Raw genomic sequence first — 18,957 nt, 5'->3', positions numbered from 1 at the left:
CTTCATGTTTCACCATGAAAACCCACCTATTTTTCAAAGCTTTTCTGTCTCTAGGAAGCTTAACCAGATCAAATGTATGGTTATCATGCAAGAATTTAATCTCATCTTGCATAGCATCAAACCACCTTTCTTTTTCTTCACTATCCATGGCCTCATCAAAACTTTCAGGTTCTCCCCCATCAGTCAAGAGTACAAAGCTTGTGGGAGAATAACGAGATGAAGGTACTTTCTCTCTATTAAATCTTCTCGAGAAAACTCTAGAACATCAATAGCGGTGCTTCTCGGCCAACCACATCATCTTCCACTGGAGCATCAACAACATCATGCTGGTCATTATGAATATTGTCACGACCCGAGCTACGGGCCGCGGCGGGTATCCGGGGCTAACCACCGAACACCACTCACTTGCCTGCTATTATTCATACTATATGCTCATAATCATATAAAACTGTCATTTTCTGAAATACATTAGCTTTTATAAACATAAGCCCTTCGGCTATCAAAATAATATATACATGCATATACATACAAGCCACGGGACCCGGACTACCCACACCGCGTATCTACGAGCCTCTACCGAAATACTAGACATCCGGACGGACAGACCCCGTCATGCCCAAAATAGGAATATACAAACATATGTACCAAAAGAATAGTACCGTAGCACCTCCGGAGTATGGAGTGCTCTCGAATCGACCGCTAGCTCCCTATGGATCTGATTACCTCCTGCTACCCGTGGAATGAACACGAGCGTCCGAAGAAAGGACGTCGGTACGAGTATTGTGCCGAGTATGTGAAGCATAAACAATAATGAAGCATCAATAAGCGGTGAGGCATAAAATAAGCGAGCAATCAGAATCGACCGTATCATAAAAGAAATAGTGTACGCTCGTTTACTCTCATAAACATCATCATGTCATGTATGCATAAGTGTATAGTCGCCCGACCATTTAGGTGCGGTGTGACAATCAATAATATTGCCCGCGTCTGTGCCTCCCGCGTCCGGGGTACCATCTCATGCCGTCCACTAGTGGCGCCGCCATGCCATTTGGCCATGGTGTATGTCTTCCCGACCGTATAGGCGCGGTGTGATATCATCATATGCTCATTACAACATGCTCATTATATGCTCATCATAATGCACTTAACATAACTCATCATAACATGCTTATCATAATATGCTTATAGCAATACATACATAGAGACTCATAGATAATCATACTTCATCGGGGTGACGTAAGGTCGTGGACCCCGACGTCATTTTGAGCATTCATAAGTATTCTTCCTCACCTTGAAGGAACAAGCATAAGGTGAGTGTACATAGTGATCAATATTATTAGATTACATATATTACATCACTCACTCCTTAGAGCATCATATCGTAGGCTATGACATTTCTAGACTTTAGCTTACTATCATCCCATCGTATTCATCTTATATTCCTTATCTCGTATAGCTATTCATGAGAGAGGACTCTTAACTTTCTTGGAGGTGGAACATTTATAGTAAGAGAGGAATTTCATGCCATAGGACTCATGCCTTAGGGAAGAAAAGGATTTGCCTCACATACCTTTGCCGCTTTACTATTCTATTGCTCGCTCGTGCTCCTTAAATGCACTCGTATACCTTCAATGGAATTCGTATCGACATTAGCTATATAATCGGGAAAACATGTTCTCTAAAGCTATAGAAATTTGGGCAGCATCTCCTTTGTTTATGCTACTTTCCGCCATATTTCATATCAACTCCCCAACATTCATAATAATCATCACAATATCGATAACAACAATCGTCATTCATTCATACGATTCGCATTTCATAATTCACCTCAATTTCCCATAATTATGACTAAAAATCCATCGTCGCATTCTTTCATATCCAATACTCATTTCGTGTTCTATAGGTCATTTATAACACATTTATATCATCAACATATTCATTTCCATGATTCAATTCACTACTAATCACTAATGACAATATTCATCCATTTAATGACCCGTTTGTGGTGCTTTCTTCTACAATCCATGAATCTCAACTTAAAAATACTTCAAATAGCATGTAAGGGTCATGAAACTTACCTTAAACAATAGAGGAACAAGCTTGGAGTGGTGATTCACCCTTAGCACCAAAACCCTAGTTTATCTCTCCTTGGATTTCTTGACTTGGATGACTTTTGATGGTTTCCTTCACTTGATTCTCTTGCTTTCTTGTTGTTGATCTTAGATTTCTATGGTTTTCTCATGGATGAATTTCTTGGAACACTTTAGAGGCTTCTTGTGTTGTGGAGGAATGAAGGGAAATGAAAAAAATGAAATGGAGAATGGTCCCTTATAAAAAAAACAATTCAGCCCGATGGGAATATACGGACCAACATACGGTCCGTATAAAACATACTGACCGTATGTTGGACCGTATAATTGGGTCCGCAGCCTCATGCCATTACGGGTCAAATCTACGGCCGGACATACGGCCAGTAGATTTTGTACGGCGTATGTCGGCCGTATGTTTACTCCATTCTTCGAGTTTTGTTTCGTCGACTCGTTTGATCTCCGATCCTTATGGAACCTTCTTAACACTTGTTCAACACTTCAATATCATTCGAAGGGACGTTATAACTCTTTCTTGGGACATTATTAGGACATCATTAACTCAATGCTCATAATTCTCGTCCGATACACTAACTTAAGCCTCGCTCTCTTAACAACTTTCTTTCCTCAAGTCTAATGCCTTTGAAATTCTTAATTAGCATCATCACATACTAGTTCTTACTTGTCCAAACTTTGTCTACATCGTACCCCTCATTAGTCTATTCACTATACGCTTAAGGGGAATTCTCAAGGTGTAACAAATATGATCACTAGCTTTAACTTGATCTTCATTATTTTGAAGATTTTCTTCGGTGCAATAGTCACAGGAACTGGATCAACATCAACTAAGCTCTCACTGCTCTGAGAATCAACCTTCTCAGCTTTGTCAAAATCTTCAATTGTCTGGTCTGCAAAGAACACAAGATCACGGCTTCTAACAAGTTTCTTCTCAACTGGATCACAGAAACAATAGCCAAATTCGCCTTGACCATAACCAATGAAGATACACTCATTTAGTTTTAACTTTCGCCCTTTGACCTCTCATCCTTAGAACATGCACAAAGGCCTTACACTCGAAGACTCTCAAATGAACATAAGAGACATCCTTACCAAACCAAACTTTGTCAGGGACATCACCATCCAAAGCAACAGTAGGAGATAAATTGATAGCATAAGCAGCAGTATTAAATGCTTCTTCCAAAATGAATCTGGCAACTTAGCATCTGAAATCAAACATCTAACCCTCTCAACTAGAATTATGTTCATCCTCTCTGCTAATCATTTAACTGAGGAGTCTTTGGAGAAGTTTTCTGATGCCGAATACCTTGCTGTCTACAATAATTATCAAAAGGACCAATATATTCACCACCATTATCTGAGCGGGTGCATTTTAGTTTCTTCCCTGTCTGTCTCTCAACCAAGGCCTGAAAAGTCTTGAACACATCAAGTACTTGATCCTTGGACTTCAAAGAAAATACCTAGAGTTTGCAAGAATGATCATCAATATAAGTCACAAAGTAAAGTGCAATCAATATAAGTCACAAAGTAAAGTGCACCACCACGAGACCTTACTTGAAAAGGACCACACAAATCAGAATGTACCAACTCCAGCAAATCAAGCTTTCTTAAAGGCGAATGACTCTGAAAAGAAACTTTTTTCTGTTTCCCGGCTAAGCAATGAACACATCTTTTTAACTTTGCTTGTTTCACTCCATAAAGCAAATTCTTCTTAGCCAAGTTATCAATCCCTTTCTCGCTCATATAACTCAGCCTTCTTTGCCATAACTCTGATGAAGTATCATTCTCCACTAAATTTACTGAGTCACTACAAAAGGAGCCCTGGATTAAGTACAAGTCAAATATCTTGTTACCTCGAGCCACAACCATTGAACCTCTAAGAAGCTTCCACTGGCCACCACCAACAATTTGATCATAACCCTCATCATCAAGCTTTCCTACAGAAATTAAATTCAGACGAACATCTGGAGCATACTTGATATTGTTAAGAACCAACCTCGAACCATTCTTACTTTTCAAGCAAACTGTGCCGATGCCAAATACCTCAACCTCACTATCATCGCCCATTCGTAACATTCCAAAATTACGTTGAGTACAAGAAGAAAATAATTCCTTCTTTGGTGTGACATGAGAAGTGGCACCTGAATCCACAAACCAAATGGACTCATCACAAACAAGATTGATATCATTTTTACCACAAGCAACAAGAAGATCATTTTCGGCAACACGATTTTCATTATCGTTTTCTTTCTTTTGCTTTTTCTGGTCTCTTTTAAACTTTGAGCAATGTTTCTTGAAGTCACCTTTCAAGCAACAGTAGTCACATGTAAGATTCTTGTACCTGGAGGATCTTGACTTGCTTCTATTTTTGCCTCTGTCATTTTGACCTCTGAAATTGCTTCTCCCCCTGTCTCAGTAACCAAAATATCGGAATGTAAAGCTGAAGAAGACAAAGCTTGAGATCTTCTTCTCATCTCTTGATTCAAAACACCACTTTTAGCATATTCCATAGTTACACCATCATTGGAAGTAGAATTAGTCAAACAAACTCGAAGAGTTTCCTAAGAGTCTGGCAGAGTATTAAGAAGCCAAAGTCCTTGTATTTCTTCATCAAACTTGACACCTATTCCAGATGTACCGATCAAGGACACTCTGAAAATCATTTATATGATCAGAAATAGGACTGCCCTCTTTGTATCTAATATTCATCAATTGTTTCTGTAGGAACAACTTATTATTGCCAGTCTTCGAAGCATAAAGTGTCTCGAGCTTTTTCCACAAGCTTTTAGCATTTGTCTCATTCACAATATGATTTTGAACATTATCTTCAACCCATTGCCTAATATAGCCACAAACTTGTAAGTGCTTAAATTCCCAATCCTCATCTTCAATAGACTCGGGTTTCTTAGAAGCAAACACATGTAAACGTAATTTCTTGACAAATAAAAGATCTTTCATTTTGCTTTTCCAAATATGCACTATAAGAAAAAAAAATTGGCAACAAAATTATTTTTGTTGTCATAGATCGATTATTATTGCAAAAAGTACTTTTGGCAACAATTTTTTTTTTTGTTGCATAGACTTTTCCCCACAACTGTTATTGCAACAATTATTTTTTTTGTTGCCAAAAGTACTTTTTGCAACAATAATCAATACTATGATAACAAAATTAAATTCTTTGGCAACAAAAAAGTTCTTTGCCAACAATAAAACTAAGTTGTTGCCAAATATTAAATTTTTTGTTGTCATTTCTATATTTTCTTGTAGTGATGGTAATTACCGCCATTTAAACTAACCATCTTGCTCATATTTGCCTCCATCATTTAAATAGACAATCAACACAACCAAATATAACCACAGCTCTGATACCACTTTGTTGGGAAGAAACAAGCAAATACCAAATTGCACGACAAGGTAACATCGGAAGAAATACCCAAGTCAAAACACCCCACACTATTTGAATCAAGAGAAGACAATAAACACTAGCACAAATAGAAATTCAGGCAATAACTATACCAGCAATAAAATAGCAAAGCAAGCAAAAATAAATCAAATGCAAAAGACACTAAATTTATGTGGTAAAATCCCTTCAAGGTGAAGAGGAAACATCCACGGAACCTCCGGCCCACAAAAGCTCTACTAATAATCAACAAGAGTTACAACAATGTTCTCCAAATGGCTACAACATCAACACCAAATACGGAGCGATGTGTAAATACTTAGGGTATAAAATCCATTGATTAGGTAGTGTATTTATTTATTTTTGAGATATTCAAAAACGATATTATTTTCTATTATTGCACCGATGAAAGAACTAATAAAAAATCTTTACAAAATTGTCAAATGTAGAAGAAATCACATTAAATAAGTGATTACCATAATCTGAATTATTTGTTAAATACACTGACTTCCGAACCAAAAATAAAAAGTTGACACAACAATATAAATAGTGTTGGTGTTACTTACATTTCCCCCATTTCTCAACTTCATTATTATTTACAATTTTTTATATGCAAAATACTGATTTTCATTGAAACTCAACTTAGTATCTGGTGGAGCCGAGATACGTAAGGATTTTTTATTTTTCTTTAAATCTTTGGAATTTCATTTTGTAGAATTACTCAATATATCTAAGGCTACTTGTATTTGTTTTTCTCTCTTTTGATTATCTGATGTTTCGATTTTCTATTTTTTGATGATGTTGAAATAGATGAATGCTTGGAAAATGTATTGAGTTAATCATGTCTAGTATAGATTAAATTCTCCTTTAATGTTTTCATGAATTTTTATTTTAAATAGATTGAGATATGAAAAATGTTGTGTCTCCTTTCTAATAGCTTGAAGAATATCGATTTGATTTCTGTAGCATGACCCATATCGTCTTAGGGACAAAACTTTCCATTTTGTTTTATTTTTTATGTTATTTCTTAGTTTTTTTAGATGGCTAGGGCTAGATCTAGGTGGCAATAGATCGATTCGTCTGTTTATTAAAAAAAAATATCGATAATTCAATTAATTTATCATGTATAGCACAAATTAAATATTTCAAAATAGTTCCAATTATCATCTCAATTTTTCTTCGATTTTTGTCTAGTTATTTCGATACTTTATGTTAAGATGTCAAATAATAATATAACAATACTAATTTTACTAACATTCTCATTGTTTTATAAAATTATCAAATACTAATTTTGTTATATGCTTAATATATATATATATATATATATATATATATATATATATATATATATATATATCTGTAATATTTCTATACATATATTAGTTAAATTGAGTTTTATTTGATTGTTTTTTATATGAAATTAATGAGCTAATTTGATTATTCCATACAATCATAAACTCATACTTAAACCTATACATTTGTTTATACAACCCTAAAAGATCATTTAAATATTAGGTTCAGCTTGGTTGGTATTACAAAAAATAATTGACACCCTAACTTGGGGGGGGGGGGGGTGATTTACAAGAAGGGCCTTGGAGGTGAGTGGTCGGGAACTTTTGACCCCGCTTGCTCGATGGACAAAATTTTAAGTTTAACAAATTTTGACTTTTCACCCTCAAAGTTTGTCCATGGGGCAAGCGGGGGGTCAAAAGTCTAAGACCACTCATTTTCAAGTCATTAGTATAATTTCTTATAACTAGAGTCAAGGGGGGCCAACGTTAAAAAGTAGAGAAAGGACAAGGTATATTACTTAAATCACTTCAAAAAGGAGACACGTGCGCCACCACATTAAGGTAGTTATTCGTGTATAACCATTGTGATGTATAACCAAAACAAAAAAAAAATCCATTGTGATGTGACTATGAAGTAGGGGATTTGCTGTTAATTAATTAATCTAAATATTCTTTGAAATATATACTGCTTTTTTCATGTATTAAATAACAAGGACCCTTTAGTTTTATACCTTTTTTAACATAAGAATGGAAGATTCAAAAAATCTAAAGTACTACTGTAGGTTTTGTTTTCTCTCCTTTTCATAATTGCACTTGAAAACATCAATGTGTTGTTCTAATCTACCATCAATGTGATTTCTCCATAAAAGTGATGTTATACTGATTAAACTTTTGTTCTTTAACGGAATGGTTCATCACATTCATTGATATATATACTCTTTTAGGTTACTCAAAATTTTATCCCTAAAAAGTAATAAAACAAAGAGCAATATAAGTAGGCGTTTGCTTTGTCGATTTTCTTATACAAATGTTGACTTTATCCAATTTATAAACGGAATATTCATTCATGTGAATTTTACGGGAGATTTCGTACTAGCTTTTTGACGAAGTAACTTTTACTCTTACCAAGATGAAAAGATATACTATAATTAAGGGTCATGTGTTTGGTATGGAGGAATTTTATTTTTTCATGTTTGGTTGATCAAATTGCTTTAAAAAGTATTTTCTCTAGATAAACAACTTCCTCATTAAATTTTTACAGTGGCATTTTCACGGTGATACAAATACACTACCCCTCAACCCTCACTCACTCACTTCTTTTTCTCTGCTTCGTCTACAGCTTAATTATAGATTCTTGAGAAAATGACTTCATCTTCTGCTGATCGAAACAGTGCAGTGCCATTGAGAGTAGCACCCCCAAGTCATCAATATCCATATCCATCGCCCATGGCTATATATGAGAATCTTGTGGCCTCTCCTCAAGTGTTCATGGATACTTTGAAGGAGTTCCATGCTGCCATGAGGACCAAGTTCGTGATCCCTATTATGTGGGGAGAACTGTTAGATTTGCATCGCCTCTTTGTCGAGGTAACTACTCGTGGTGGTATCGAAAAGGTTAAAGGGGAGAAAAGATGGAAGGAAGTAAAATTGGCTTTTGGCTTTCCTTCTTCAGCCAAAAATGCTTCATTTCTCCTTCAAAAACATTATAATTCATTGTTGTTCCACTACGAAAGAGTCTACTATTTCAAGGCACATGATCATGTGCTGCAGCAAGTCTCACATCCACCTCATCATGGTTCGTACCATCAGTAGAAGCCGTCATGCCGCAGCTACAAAGGACAGAAATAACATTTCCTGAAACACCATCACCAATGTCTGGTTTTATTGATGTCACGTTTCACGGTGGATATCTTATTACCATGAAGATTGGATCTGAGAACTTTAAAGGTGTTGTTTATCCGGTTTCAATGAATCAAGAGTAAATCAGAATCCACCTTCTGAGAAAGCAACATCAATGACAGGGAGGATAAATAAATGAAAGAAGAAGATGAAGTTGATAAACAAAAAACTACAACACACAACAAGGAAAATGTTCTTTTTTCCCTAGAAGAAAAAACTTTATTATGTCAAACTACTTATGCTTGAAGATGATTCTAGCTAGGCGAATTTTCATAAATTTTGTCTACAAAAATATACTTCTTTCTGTGAGAGGACCATATTTTTTACTACATTTTGTGGATGGTTGAATGTTCTGTTTTAACTTTTGGGATTCATGAAGATATCATCTCTAACATAATATCTTAAATCTGAGATAAGTAGTAATAGGTTTAACTATAATTTTGTCGCTAAATTCTCTATCCAAATTTAAATTTTATGGGTTCAATCTTTAAGGTTCTTATCCAAACGCCTACTTATCTTGCTCAAAAACATTACTTTAAAAATAGGGAAAACGACACTACCTAGCCATTAGGAATTTGTTTTGGCGCACGTTTGGGCTTAATACCGCGATTTTGTCTTTCAACCCAAACTATTTCCAGGTGCTAGCGCAACAGCCGATTCACTATAAAAAAAATCATGACTTTTTTTTGGTGACTAAAGTCGCAGATCAACAAGTCGCCACTAAAAGTTCATTACAAAAAGATCAAACTTTTTTGTGGCGACTTTAAGATCATTAAAGTCACCACTAGAGGTTCACTACAAAAAAAAAAATTTGTGAAAGTTCAAAAAGTTGCCACTAAAGGTTGACGAAAAAAATTCATGCTAAGCCTTCAAAAAATATCACAAAACATGTATACTGTGTGTAATTACATAAGTATAGGCGAAAGAGGAAATAGGGAAGGAAATTACAACGGGAATTCAAACTTTAACTAACAAGGTGAAAATTTAGATAGTCAACGAACTGAACTACTAGATAACAAGATTATTCAAAAGGGGATAAACGACGAAAATTACACAGAAAAATGGAGGGGGCTGGGCAAGGTCGCAATCCAATCCAATAGGAAAATCGAAAAAGCGATTGAGTATCCAGTGGGACCCACCCACCCATCCACCCAGCCAGGTGTATGTATGTATGTTCTAGGGGAAACCAGATTAGGAAGAACGTGAATATCACGTGCCCCTTCCTCAAGCAAAGCATAAACTTCCCCCCCCCCCCCCGGCCCCAACCCCACCCCTTCGTCAAGCAAAGTATAACCCCCCCCCCCGGGGGTCCCCAACCCCCACGCCTTCCTCAAGCAAAGTATTACCACCCCTCCGCCCATATTATTATAAAATATCACACATACTTCACCAAACTTTCCGTTTAATAGTCGCCGTTAAATTTTACCGGATATTATATAAGTTCGTGATCCTGCTCCATTTTTATTTTCCAGGTAATTGACTTATGTGACCGTCCCTAACTAGTTGTTATTAATTGAGCGCTTCATTTTTTGGTGTTTTGACTCTCTTGTTCTCATTTGCTTAATCTGTTTTAGATAATTATTATGATTTCATTTTCGCATTCAAGCTGCTTATAATTCCTGAAAGGCATAATACATATATAGACACGTAAACTTAGTTAAACACTCCAACTTACAAAACGATCATCAAGAGGACGACGACGACGACAACAACAACAACGTACCTAGTGAAATCCCACAAAGTGGGGTCTGGGGAGGGTAGAGTGTTACGCAGACCTTACCCCTACCTCCAAGGTAGGGAGTTCCGGTAGACCTCGGCATAAGAAACAAGCAATTCAAAGCAGGATGAAACAGAAATAATGAATACACCATACAGCCAAAGGACAAGAAACAACAAATAGTAACAGAAATGGAAGGGCAAGAAACTACAAGAGTAATACTACGACCACTAGGATGAAAGGATAAGTCGGACAATACTCAACTACCTACTGCTCTTCTACTCTAATCTGTGTCCTCCAAAACCTTCAAAATTTATGTGTCACATCAGCGTCAGGTGTACCACGTGACGTAGTGGGGACGAGTTTAGGTGTCTAGATGTGCATTATAAAAGATGGAGTTTTTAGTTGAGGCCGGTTAGCTTACAATCGTAAAGGTTACAGAACATATAGCCTGGAAGGCACTTTTTCATTTTGGTACTGTACTGAAACAAGTGCAAATTTAGCGAGTGGAATGCATATGGATTCATAAGGCCGGCTCTAATTAGTTTGGAATTTAAGAATATTTTTGTTGATACTAATTGAGCATTTCATTTGCTGGTGTTTTCTCTCTTGTTTCTCACTTGCTTACTGTGTTTTAGATGATTATGAGTTCATTTAGGCATTTATGCCGCTTAATTCGTGAATACATGACGAGAAATTAGCTTGCAATCATAGTGGTTAGAGAATATACAAAGAAATTTGTGACTAGAAATATTTACTTTAGGAACTGTGAGTTAACTAATCCTGATTATTGAGCTGAATTTTGTTTTATGTTGGCAGTTTCTTTATAAGTTTGTCCTACTAGCGAGTCTAAAAACTGGTTGATATTCACCTGGCCAGGTATATATCAATTGATTACGCTAGAATTCAAAATTACTTAGGATCTGTTATATGAATAAACTGTATATGTTCATTTTATTGCAATACTAAACAAATGCTATATAGCTTTTGAAAAATATTACACCATGTAGCCCAACATACAATATTATACAACATTACACCTGGGGGGAAAAGCATTATACATAATGTATCAACCTTTTATAAAGTGTATAAAAGGTGTTTATATGAGCTAAATCAGGTAACAAACTCAAAGTTAGTTTGGGTTACGTGGCGTAAATATTTTCAAAAAAAGACATAGAGCGTAATTTTCCCTTTTCTAAAACTAGGTATTATCTAAATATCATATTTGTCCCAGCCCGAACATATAAATATCTAAATAGAATAAAAATGTAAGGACTCCTGACAAACATCACAACCGATTTAGATGTAATGAATATGCTTTAATCCCAACTGGTTGGTATCATCTATAGATACTTTGCGTCCATTGTCTTTTGTTATGCCTAAAGACTGCATTGATAGGGAGGTCTTAGTCTTTTAAGAAAACTTTCTTTCATGTAATTTTAGGTCTTCCTCATCCCATTTATCTTCTTCAATAATGATATCGTCGCTTTAGATATCTATAGCCTTTATTTTTTGTGACTGGAATGTTGTATCCATTTGAGTTACCTGATTGCCTTATGTGAAAGTAAACATTCCAAGAATTAAGCTATTCATTTGAGGAACACTGGTGTGTGTTCTGACTTTCTGCATTTCTTTTCTTTTGATTCAAGATGTGACCGAGATTTATGAGTCCATCAATATGGGAGACTTGCCATGTCCACCATATCCTAACCAAAGATTGGAGGCGCGGATAATTAGCAGGGAAAAGATACCGAAGATTTGTTTAGTTGTGTCTGCTACAAAGCACTTCTCTGCGAAGACTTTGAAATGTATAACTAAAGTGAAACAAAGTGTACAGACTAGCGGTTTTGCTGGTGATGCTGTCATATTTTTGGCTACCACTGCTGTTCTAGAGATTGTGCGTAGGCTGAGCAAAGCTAGATGTCCTTTTATTTGGAGCGGTTTGCAGGCCCTGCAAGTTTTTTGTTTTCCACCGTTTAAGTGGATCCAGAAGTGGGCCCCTTTGAAGCCACTGGTCAAACAGTTGCAAGTGAGTTTCTGTTCATCTTTGCTTGCAATTCTGGCAATACTTGCATTCACATTTTGACTTTGTTATATACCTCTTGGTGTGAAAATGAAAGAAAAAAAAAAATCAGTTTTTCTGGGGCTTGTCTGCTTGACAACATTGGTGAAAACAAGCAATGTCTTCTGTTTTTCCATAAATTATGCGAGGAGTGTGGCATTTGCATTGGCTATCTATCTTTTCTTTTCTGTTTTTTTTTTTTTTTTTTTCCCTGAAGATTACACAGCGAACAACCTATCTGTGTTTTACTTCCACAAAATTACAGGATGATTCTAAACATTCGCCTGAGTTAAAAATGCTGCATAAGGTTTTGGATTCATTATAAGCATGGTTGTAAGTTGTAACCATCTTGGCCACAATATCAAGCAAAAGATATTTGTGAGTTCAGATGCTAATTCTTTAGTGTAAGTTGTAACCATCTTGGCCACTAAATCCAGGTTTTGGTTTTCTGCGCGAATATGTTTCTCTTTTATTAGATTATATTATTCGTGGTTACTGTTTTCTGATTTTCGGAAAGCACTTCTTATTTGATTTAGTGCATAGAAAGCGAATTTCTTCTGGCACTTACCCTTCCTTGCAATTGTAAGTTGTCATTGCTCACTTAAGATCACCTTAAATGTTGGACTCGAGATGTGATCTTTGAAGGTTTTTAATACAAGGAATATTTTATGATAATGGTAGATGAAATTTTTTCTTTTGGTTCGAGAAATGATGTATATGTTTTATTGCTGCAGCACTTCATAGAAGATAAACAGTTGGCAGTTAATTAAAAATTAATATTTAATTTTAAATGAAACCAAGATTAGTTTAGTTGGCTATTTGCTATAAGATCTAGCATGCTTGATTAATTTTCTACACTTTTGTTTAATCTTCTTTTTTTTTTTTTTCATCGAAGATAAACAGTTGGCAGCCAAGATTAGTTTAGTTGGCTATTTGCCTTCCTTCAAATTGATTGGTTGTGTCTATCGTAATGACTGTATTTATTCTGGTAGAAATTGTCTAGGCCAATGCTATTGCTCTCAATTGCAACAGTTTTCTCTGATCAGTCATCATCTACGGGAGAAACAACACCAAATGATGATTCTCAAGCATATCCACAAACAAGGTAGGTCTACTGTTCGAAGTATATTTTCTTCGGAAGTTTTTCCTTTCCTGGACCACTGTGCTTGTTTAAAATATAGCCGAATATTGCTCATACTACCTGGTATGGCACCCAAAGAAAAGAAAAAAAGCGCCAATAACTCCAAATTTCATCCATGATGGACTTTTAAGTCATTGAAACTTTGTTGGATTAGTCAAAAGTGATTATGTTGATGTTATAGTTACTCCAAGATGGTGATAGATGTTAGCATTTAGCTTCCAAAAATATCTAGTCAGCTATCTAGACAAAAAGTATGTAAATATTTTTTCTGTTCTCGAATCTCTCTTTAGACAAAAATGTATATTTTCTATGTACACCAAAGTACAGAAAAAAAAAAGGAAAAAAAAAAAGGGAGAGATCTTAACGCTTCAGATGAGCGTTTCTGCTCCATTGAATGTTCTATTATTCCTTCTCTGTGGGTCTTCTTAACTCCTTTAGATATTTTTCTATTCCCTTTCAGGACAGACGGTCCAAATTTTTCTACTAATATCCTACTAAGTTCTAAATCGACCATTCTATAATACTCAAATTATATCCTTGCTCAATTTGTTCATTTACTCCCTTCGCTACTTATAAAAAACAAAATATTAATTTCCTCCCTTCGCTGCAATTTATATCACATTGTTTCAATTTGGGAGGTCTCAAAATGTTTGACACCACCATTAATAATATTCTATTCAACTTTCATAATTTTTCATATATTTAAGTATGAAAATTTTAAACCTGATATAATGTTTTCTATCAAACTAACTTTTCAGACGCTATATTAATTTTCTCCTCTAAACGATATAATATGCAAGTCATACTAACATCTTAAGCTTCTATTTGTTCAACCACAAAACAGATAAAATAATTTATTAGGATTTATGAAATTAAAGCTATAATAAGAGTGAGGATTACAATCTTAGCTAGTCCAATACTGAAACCTAATTCATTTTATTGTCCAATTTTGTTGTGATGTATGGGAACTGTAATAAATATGATTTTCCCAACAATAACCACGTGAAACTTTAAAAAGAAAAAACAAACAATGACAACGTGAAAGAAGGTCATTCATGAGATTCAACAGAAATTTTTATTTTTTACTTTTCTTGGGCTGTTCTCAAATTCAAAATTTTTACTCAGCTTTAAATGTAAGTATTGAAATGTGCTGTTAACAACAACATCAATAAATTAAAAGATATGAGGCCTAGCAATTTTGCTTGTGTGATCATGATTTCTTCGTGAAATTGATTTTCGTTGTTTCTTTTTGAAAATTCTGCTCTCTGGGCTCTTATTACGGTTATTACTTTTAATATATTCAACATGGTTTGCCTTACAGATCTCATGATGAAATACAGGATGGTCAACCTGAAAGATGGTTGCTAGAACTCCATAAGGAACTCAGGGATGAGGGTATTAGTGTACCTGAGAGGTGAGATGACTCCCCTCGTTTTTGGCTGTTTCAATGCTAGACCGGTGGGGGAGTACTGGTGGGGGTAAGCAAGAAAAAGAGAGCCTTAAAAAAATAATAAAGCTTTCTAATGTTGCTTCGATGTCCCATATTTTTACTTTAGTAGGTTTTATTTAGTTATGCTTGCCAAAAAAGGAAGTAAGCAAGAAAAAGAGAGCCTTAAAAAATAAAAAGATAATAAAGCTTTCTAATATGATGAAGTACAGGATGTTTGGCCAAGCTTCCAATATATTAGTGTATTTTGAAAGTAGTACTTGGGGGGAATTTGCTTCGATGTCCCATATTTTTACTTTAGTAGGTTTTATTAGTTATGCTTTTCGAAAAAGGAAGTAATAAAGCTTTTGAAGAGTAGAAAGTACTTTTTGTCGAGTTTGTGTTTGACTGATCAATTTGAAAAACTCTTTTGCCAATAGTAGAGCAGTACTTTGTGCTTGATCAATGTTCCAAAAATGCTTCTGGGGAAAAGCTACTCTTTTTAGCTTCTGGAAAACAACTTCTTCTACTACTACTACTACTACACATAAGTACTTTTTTTTGTTAAAAAAAGCTTGGCCAAACACCTCATTTTTCTAAAATAAGCCCTTTTTGGGAAAAAAATTGGTTTCCCAAAAGCTTGGCCAAACAGGCTCTAAGTCAGACTTCCATTTATCTACAAATTTGTTGCTCTTTTGATGCACTAGTAAGTATTCCTTTTCTTTAACAATTTCAAATACTATTTGACTAATTTGTCACTGATACTTTCATGTCACATTGGAATTCGATGTTCTGTGTAACCTGCCAACAGGTTGAATGATGATGAGCTTCGCCAATTTTATGCTGCTGCAAATGGTGATTTTGCAAAGTTGCTTTCATCAGTTAAGAAGACCATTAAATGGAGGCAGAGTTACACGATTCTTTCGCCAGAAGAGCTTGAGGCTTGGTCTCCTTTCATTTTTTGGCACGGCCACGATGCCAATCAACGGCCTTGCCTCATCATTCGCCTTGGACTTGCTTGCTCCAACCTGAGATCCAATGGCAAATCTCTCTTGATAAAAGCAGTTGGTATGTTATACATCAGTGCAACTGGAATGCATGTAACACTGTGTCACTGATAACTCGAAAATATCATATTAAGTTTTAATCTTAGTCAAGTATGCTATAAGAGGCTGAGGAAAGTTTCGTCAGGCTAGAATAGTATAACCGCGCAAGTGCATGTCATAACTCAGGTTTCATGCAAAGAAGTTGTCTCTTGTCAGAGATCATGCAAGAAACTTATGTCCTAACAGATGGTGCATAATTTTGTAAGCAAGCAAATGAAACCTATGAGTTAGGGGTCGTTTGGTCCAAAGACAAGTTATGCTGGAATTAGTAATGCTGCGATTAGTTATGCTGACATTATTTCTTATCGACTGTTTGGTTTGTTGTATTAAAAATAATATGCATTGCATTATCAAGAACAACACTGAATAGGGTGTATAAGTATAAGAGTAGTACTGGTATTGTTAATGCCATGGTTTACTATGTATAAGAATTGTTTTGTATAGGGCGTAGAAGTAATACTGGTATTAGTTGTACAAATGTGAGATTTGATAATTTCATACAAGCATTATTCTACCTAATACACCCTACCAAATGGCCCCTTGGAGTTGTCATAGAAAATTTAATTTGTACTCAGAGAGAATCTATCCTCTTTGCTGCCGGTATGTTATCGTTACAGAAAATTTTGAATTTTTTTCCGTTAATTGAACTGGGTTGACCCGGAATAGACCTCTTTGGTCTACGCCAATATAAGAAACCTGAATATGCTTTGTTAGCTTGGGAATCAGGGTCTAGGGTATCGCTGGGATAACCAATCTTGAGTTCTAATTATGTTGCTAGTTTCATCATTCATGGTACCCAAGTAAAAGCTGCTTCAATGAGAATTTCGTTGCAGGATTTTCTGTTAAGCAGCTCTATTACTGCTCTTTGAGTTATTTGTCAAATTTGCATGGCAATATGGCATGAAAACACTGATTTTTTGTGGTCTGCTATTCGGACGTCTAATTTTTGCTCTTTCATTGTCGGCCTTTTGGTTTCAGTTTCTCAAGTAGACGACTTCATTTTGCATGCTGGTTTTGGATAGAATGCTTATTGAGGTTTTGACTCCACAGTTTCGCAGATTGAGCACGGTATTCTGAGATTGGTCAATGTGGAACATCCTCAAATTACTGTCTTGATGGACTGTGAAGGACTCTCTCCATTTGGTTTTGGACTCTCTCCATTTGGTTTTCCCATAAACATGATGAGATCTTGCGGTGAGATCTTGCAAGATCATTATCCTAATCGTCTTAGCTCTTTGATTATAGTACGGCTCCCTCAAGTTGCCCAATTGATAGTGCAAACTTTCCTTCAGGTAAATCCATTTTTGATGCACTGAAAGATCTTGCGCCTAGCCTAAGAAAAAGACTTCTTTCTTTCTTTTTGTTTATTTTCATGGAATTTGATTTAATTTTTTTTTCCTTTCACTTTTCTCCCTTTTAGCAATTTGTTTTTTGCTTTCCCATTTTAATTAAAAAAAAAATGGGTTGCTTATAGTTTGTGGGGTAATTATTTGTAAACTCAGTTGGGTACTTGGGAATCAAAAGTCAAATGTTCATTTATCCGGTACATAATCCACTATAGTAACCACACAATAATTTCTCTCGACTAACTAATCCTTTCGTACAATCCAGCATGAAGGGGAGGGCTATCTCATCTAATCTCATCTTCATAGCAAATGACCACTTAAGAATTTTGCTTGTTGGTACTGCCCGGATTATTATCTCGTGGTTTGGATTTTGGTTGGTTAGTCATTAATACATTTGATTAATGTGCACCTTTGCAGGTTCTAATTGAGCTCCCTAATCATAATTGCTAATAATAATTGCTAATCATAATTGCTAATATTAGTGCGGAAATAAAAATTGACTTGTCAGAACTGCATAATTTCATTGATTTGTATGTATTGGTGGAAAAACTACATTATGTGTCTCATACAACCGATACTGGTTGTGTGCGGCACCTTTTTGTCTCACAAAAAAGTGAACCCAAATGTGTACAAATGTTGGGTCCACATTAGGCACATGAAAAAAAAAAAAAAATGTATGGCTGCATTGTCATCAACATCAAACTAACATTGTGCTTGCAGGTGCTTAAACCCGCCACACGCCAAAAAGTGAGGATTATTGGGAGAAACCATCTAGAGTTTCTATCCAATCACCTCGATTCAGTCCCTCCGTTTCTTGGTGGAAACTGCTCGTGCTCAAAATGCTCAGGCCGGAGCAATGCAGAAGGTAAATCCGAGGAAGCCACAAGGACAGAACCAACACTTGATCATGTGAATAAATCCGATGAGCTCACTCGGACAGAACTAGCCCCTGATCATATGAATGATAGCCCCGAGTTTAATCAACATAGTGTTTCCCACACGAATGGATACAAGGGAGAACTGATAAAGATCATCATCATTGGTATACTGATGGTGTGGATATTTGTTGCTGTGATTGTGGCAATGCATAATCCAGAAAGATTGCCTCTTTTGCATTGACTTAGATAATAAAATGTGTGTTTCCTATGCAGAATCATAAATCTCCACTCAGGCAATAGATTTTTCGTTAGCTTTGTAATGTCATATAAGTACTTTCTAGTTAGACATCGGTATACATTATACAGTAGTAATTTTCGTAGAGGATTTACGTAGTTACTTATCAATGTATAGTACTGTATTTGGAAAGCACTGGCATGATAGATTTCCACATGGTGTTCATAGAGGATTTACATGAATATTTGTCAATAAAGCAGCGAAGATTCATATAGCTGACTCTTACCTGTTTGGGATTGAGGTGTGGTTAATTTTTTCCTCCGTTTATTGTAATTGGGGTTGGGGAAGAA

At 35.6% G+C, this 18,957-nt stretch overlaps 3 protein-coding genes across 3 annotated transcripts in view; all 3 read left to right on the top strand.

The window, feature by feature from the left end:
* LOC132068189 (UDP-glucuronic acid decarboxylase 6-like) overlaps window positions 1-18,957 on the top strand; it is a 97,841-nt gene that overhangs the window by 51,644 nt on the left and 27,240 nt on the right. The gene's annotated exons all lie outside the window — the stretch shown is intronic.
* Window positions 8,160-8,609, top strand: LOC132066274 (high mobility group B protein 9-like). Its single transcript, XM_059459618.1, has one exon. The coding sequence runs from the start codon at window positions 8,160-8,162 to the stop codon at window positions 8,607-8,609; it is 450 nt and encodes a 149-aa protein (XP_059315601.1).
* On the top strand, window positions 10,066-18,881 carry LOC132068183 (uncharacterized). The gene is made up of 7 exons (XM_059461685.1): window positions 10,066-10,168; window positions 12,063-12,442; window positions 13,468-13,580; window positions 14,938-15,030; window positions 15,854-16,110; window positions 17,199-17,440; window positions 18,215-18,881. The coding sequence occupies exons 2-7, from the start codon at window positions 12,092-12,094 to the stop codon at window positions 18,611-18,613; spliced, it is 1,455 nt and encodes a 484-aa protein (XP_059317668.1). The 5' UTR covers window positions 10,066-10,168; window positions 12,063-12,091; the 3' UTR covers window positions 18,614-18,881.

This window comes from Lycium ferocissimum, chromosome 8 (genome assembly GCF_029784015.1).
Source record: "Lycium ferocissimum isolate CSIRO_LF1 chromosome 8, AGI_CSIRO_Lferr_CH_V1, whole genome shotgun sequence".
Taxonomy (NCBI): Eukaryota; Viridiplantae; Streptophyta; class Magnoliopsida; order Solanales; family Solanaceae; genus Lycium; species Lycium ferocissimum.
This window is presented reverse-complemented; position numbering and strand designations above follow the sequence as displayed.

What these genes read in the sequence shown, in the direction of transcription:
- LOC132068183 (XM_059461685.1), top strand. Translation starts at nt 12,092, where the DNA reads ATGGGAGACTTGCCATGTCCACCATATCCTAACCAAAGATTGGAGGCG. An exon ending in CACTGGTCAAACAGTTGCAA is followed by an intron (nt 12,443 to 13,467) that starts GTGAGTTTCTGT and finishes TTATTCTGGTAG; the next exon opens with AAATTGTCTAGGCCAATGCT. An exon ending in CAAGCATATCCACAAACAAG is followed by an intron (nt 13,581 to 14,937) that starts GTAGGTCTACTG and finishes TTTGCCTTACAG; the next exon opens with ATCTCATGATGAAATACAGG.
- LOC132066274 (XM_059459618.1), top strand. Translation starts at nt 8,160, where the DNA reads ATGACTTCATCTTCTGCTGATCGAAACAGTGCAGTGCCATTGAGAGTA.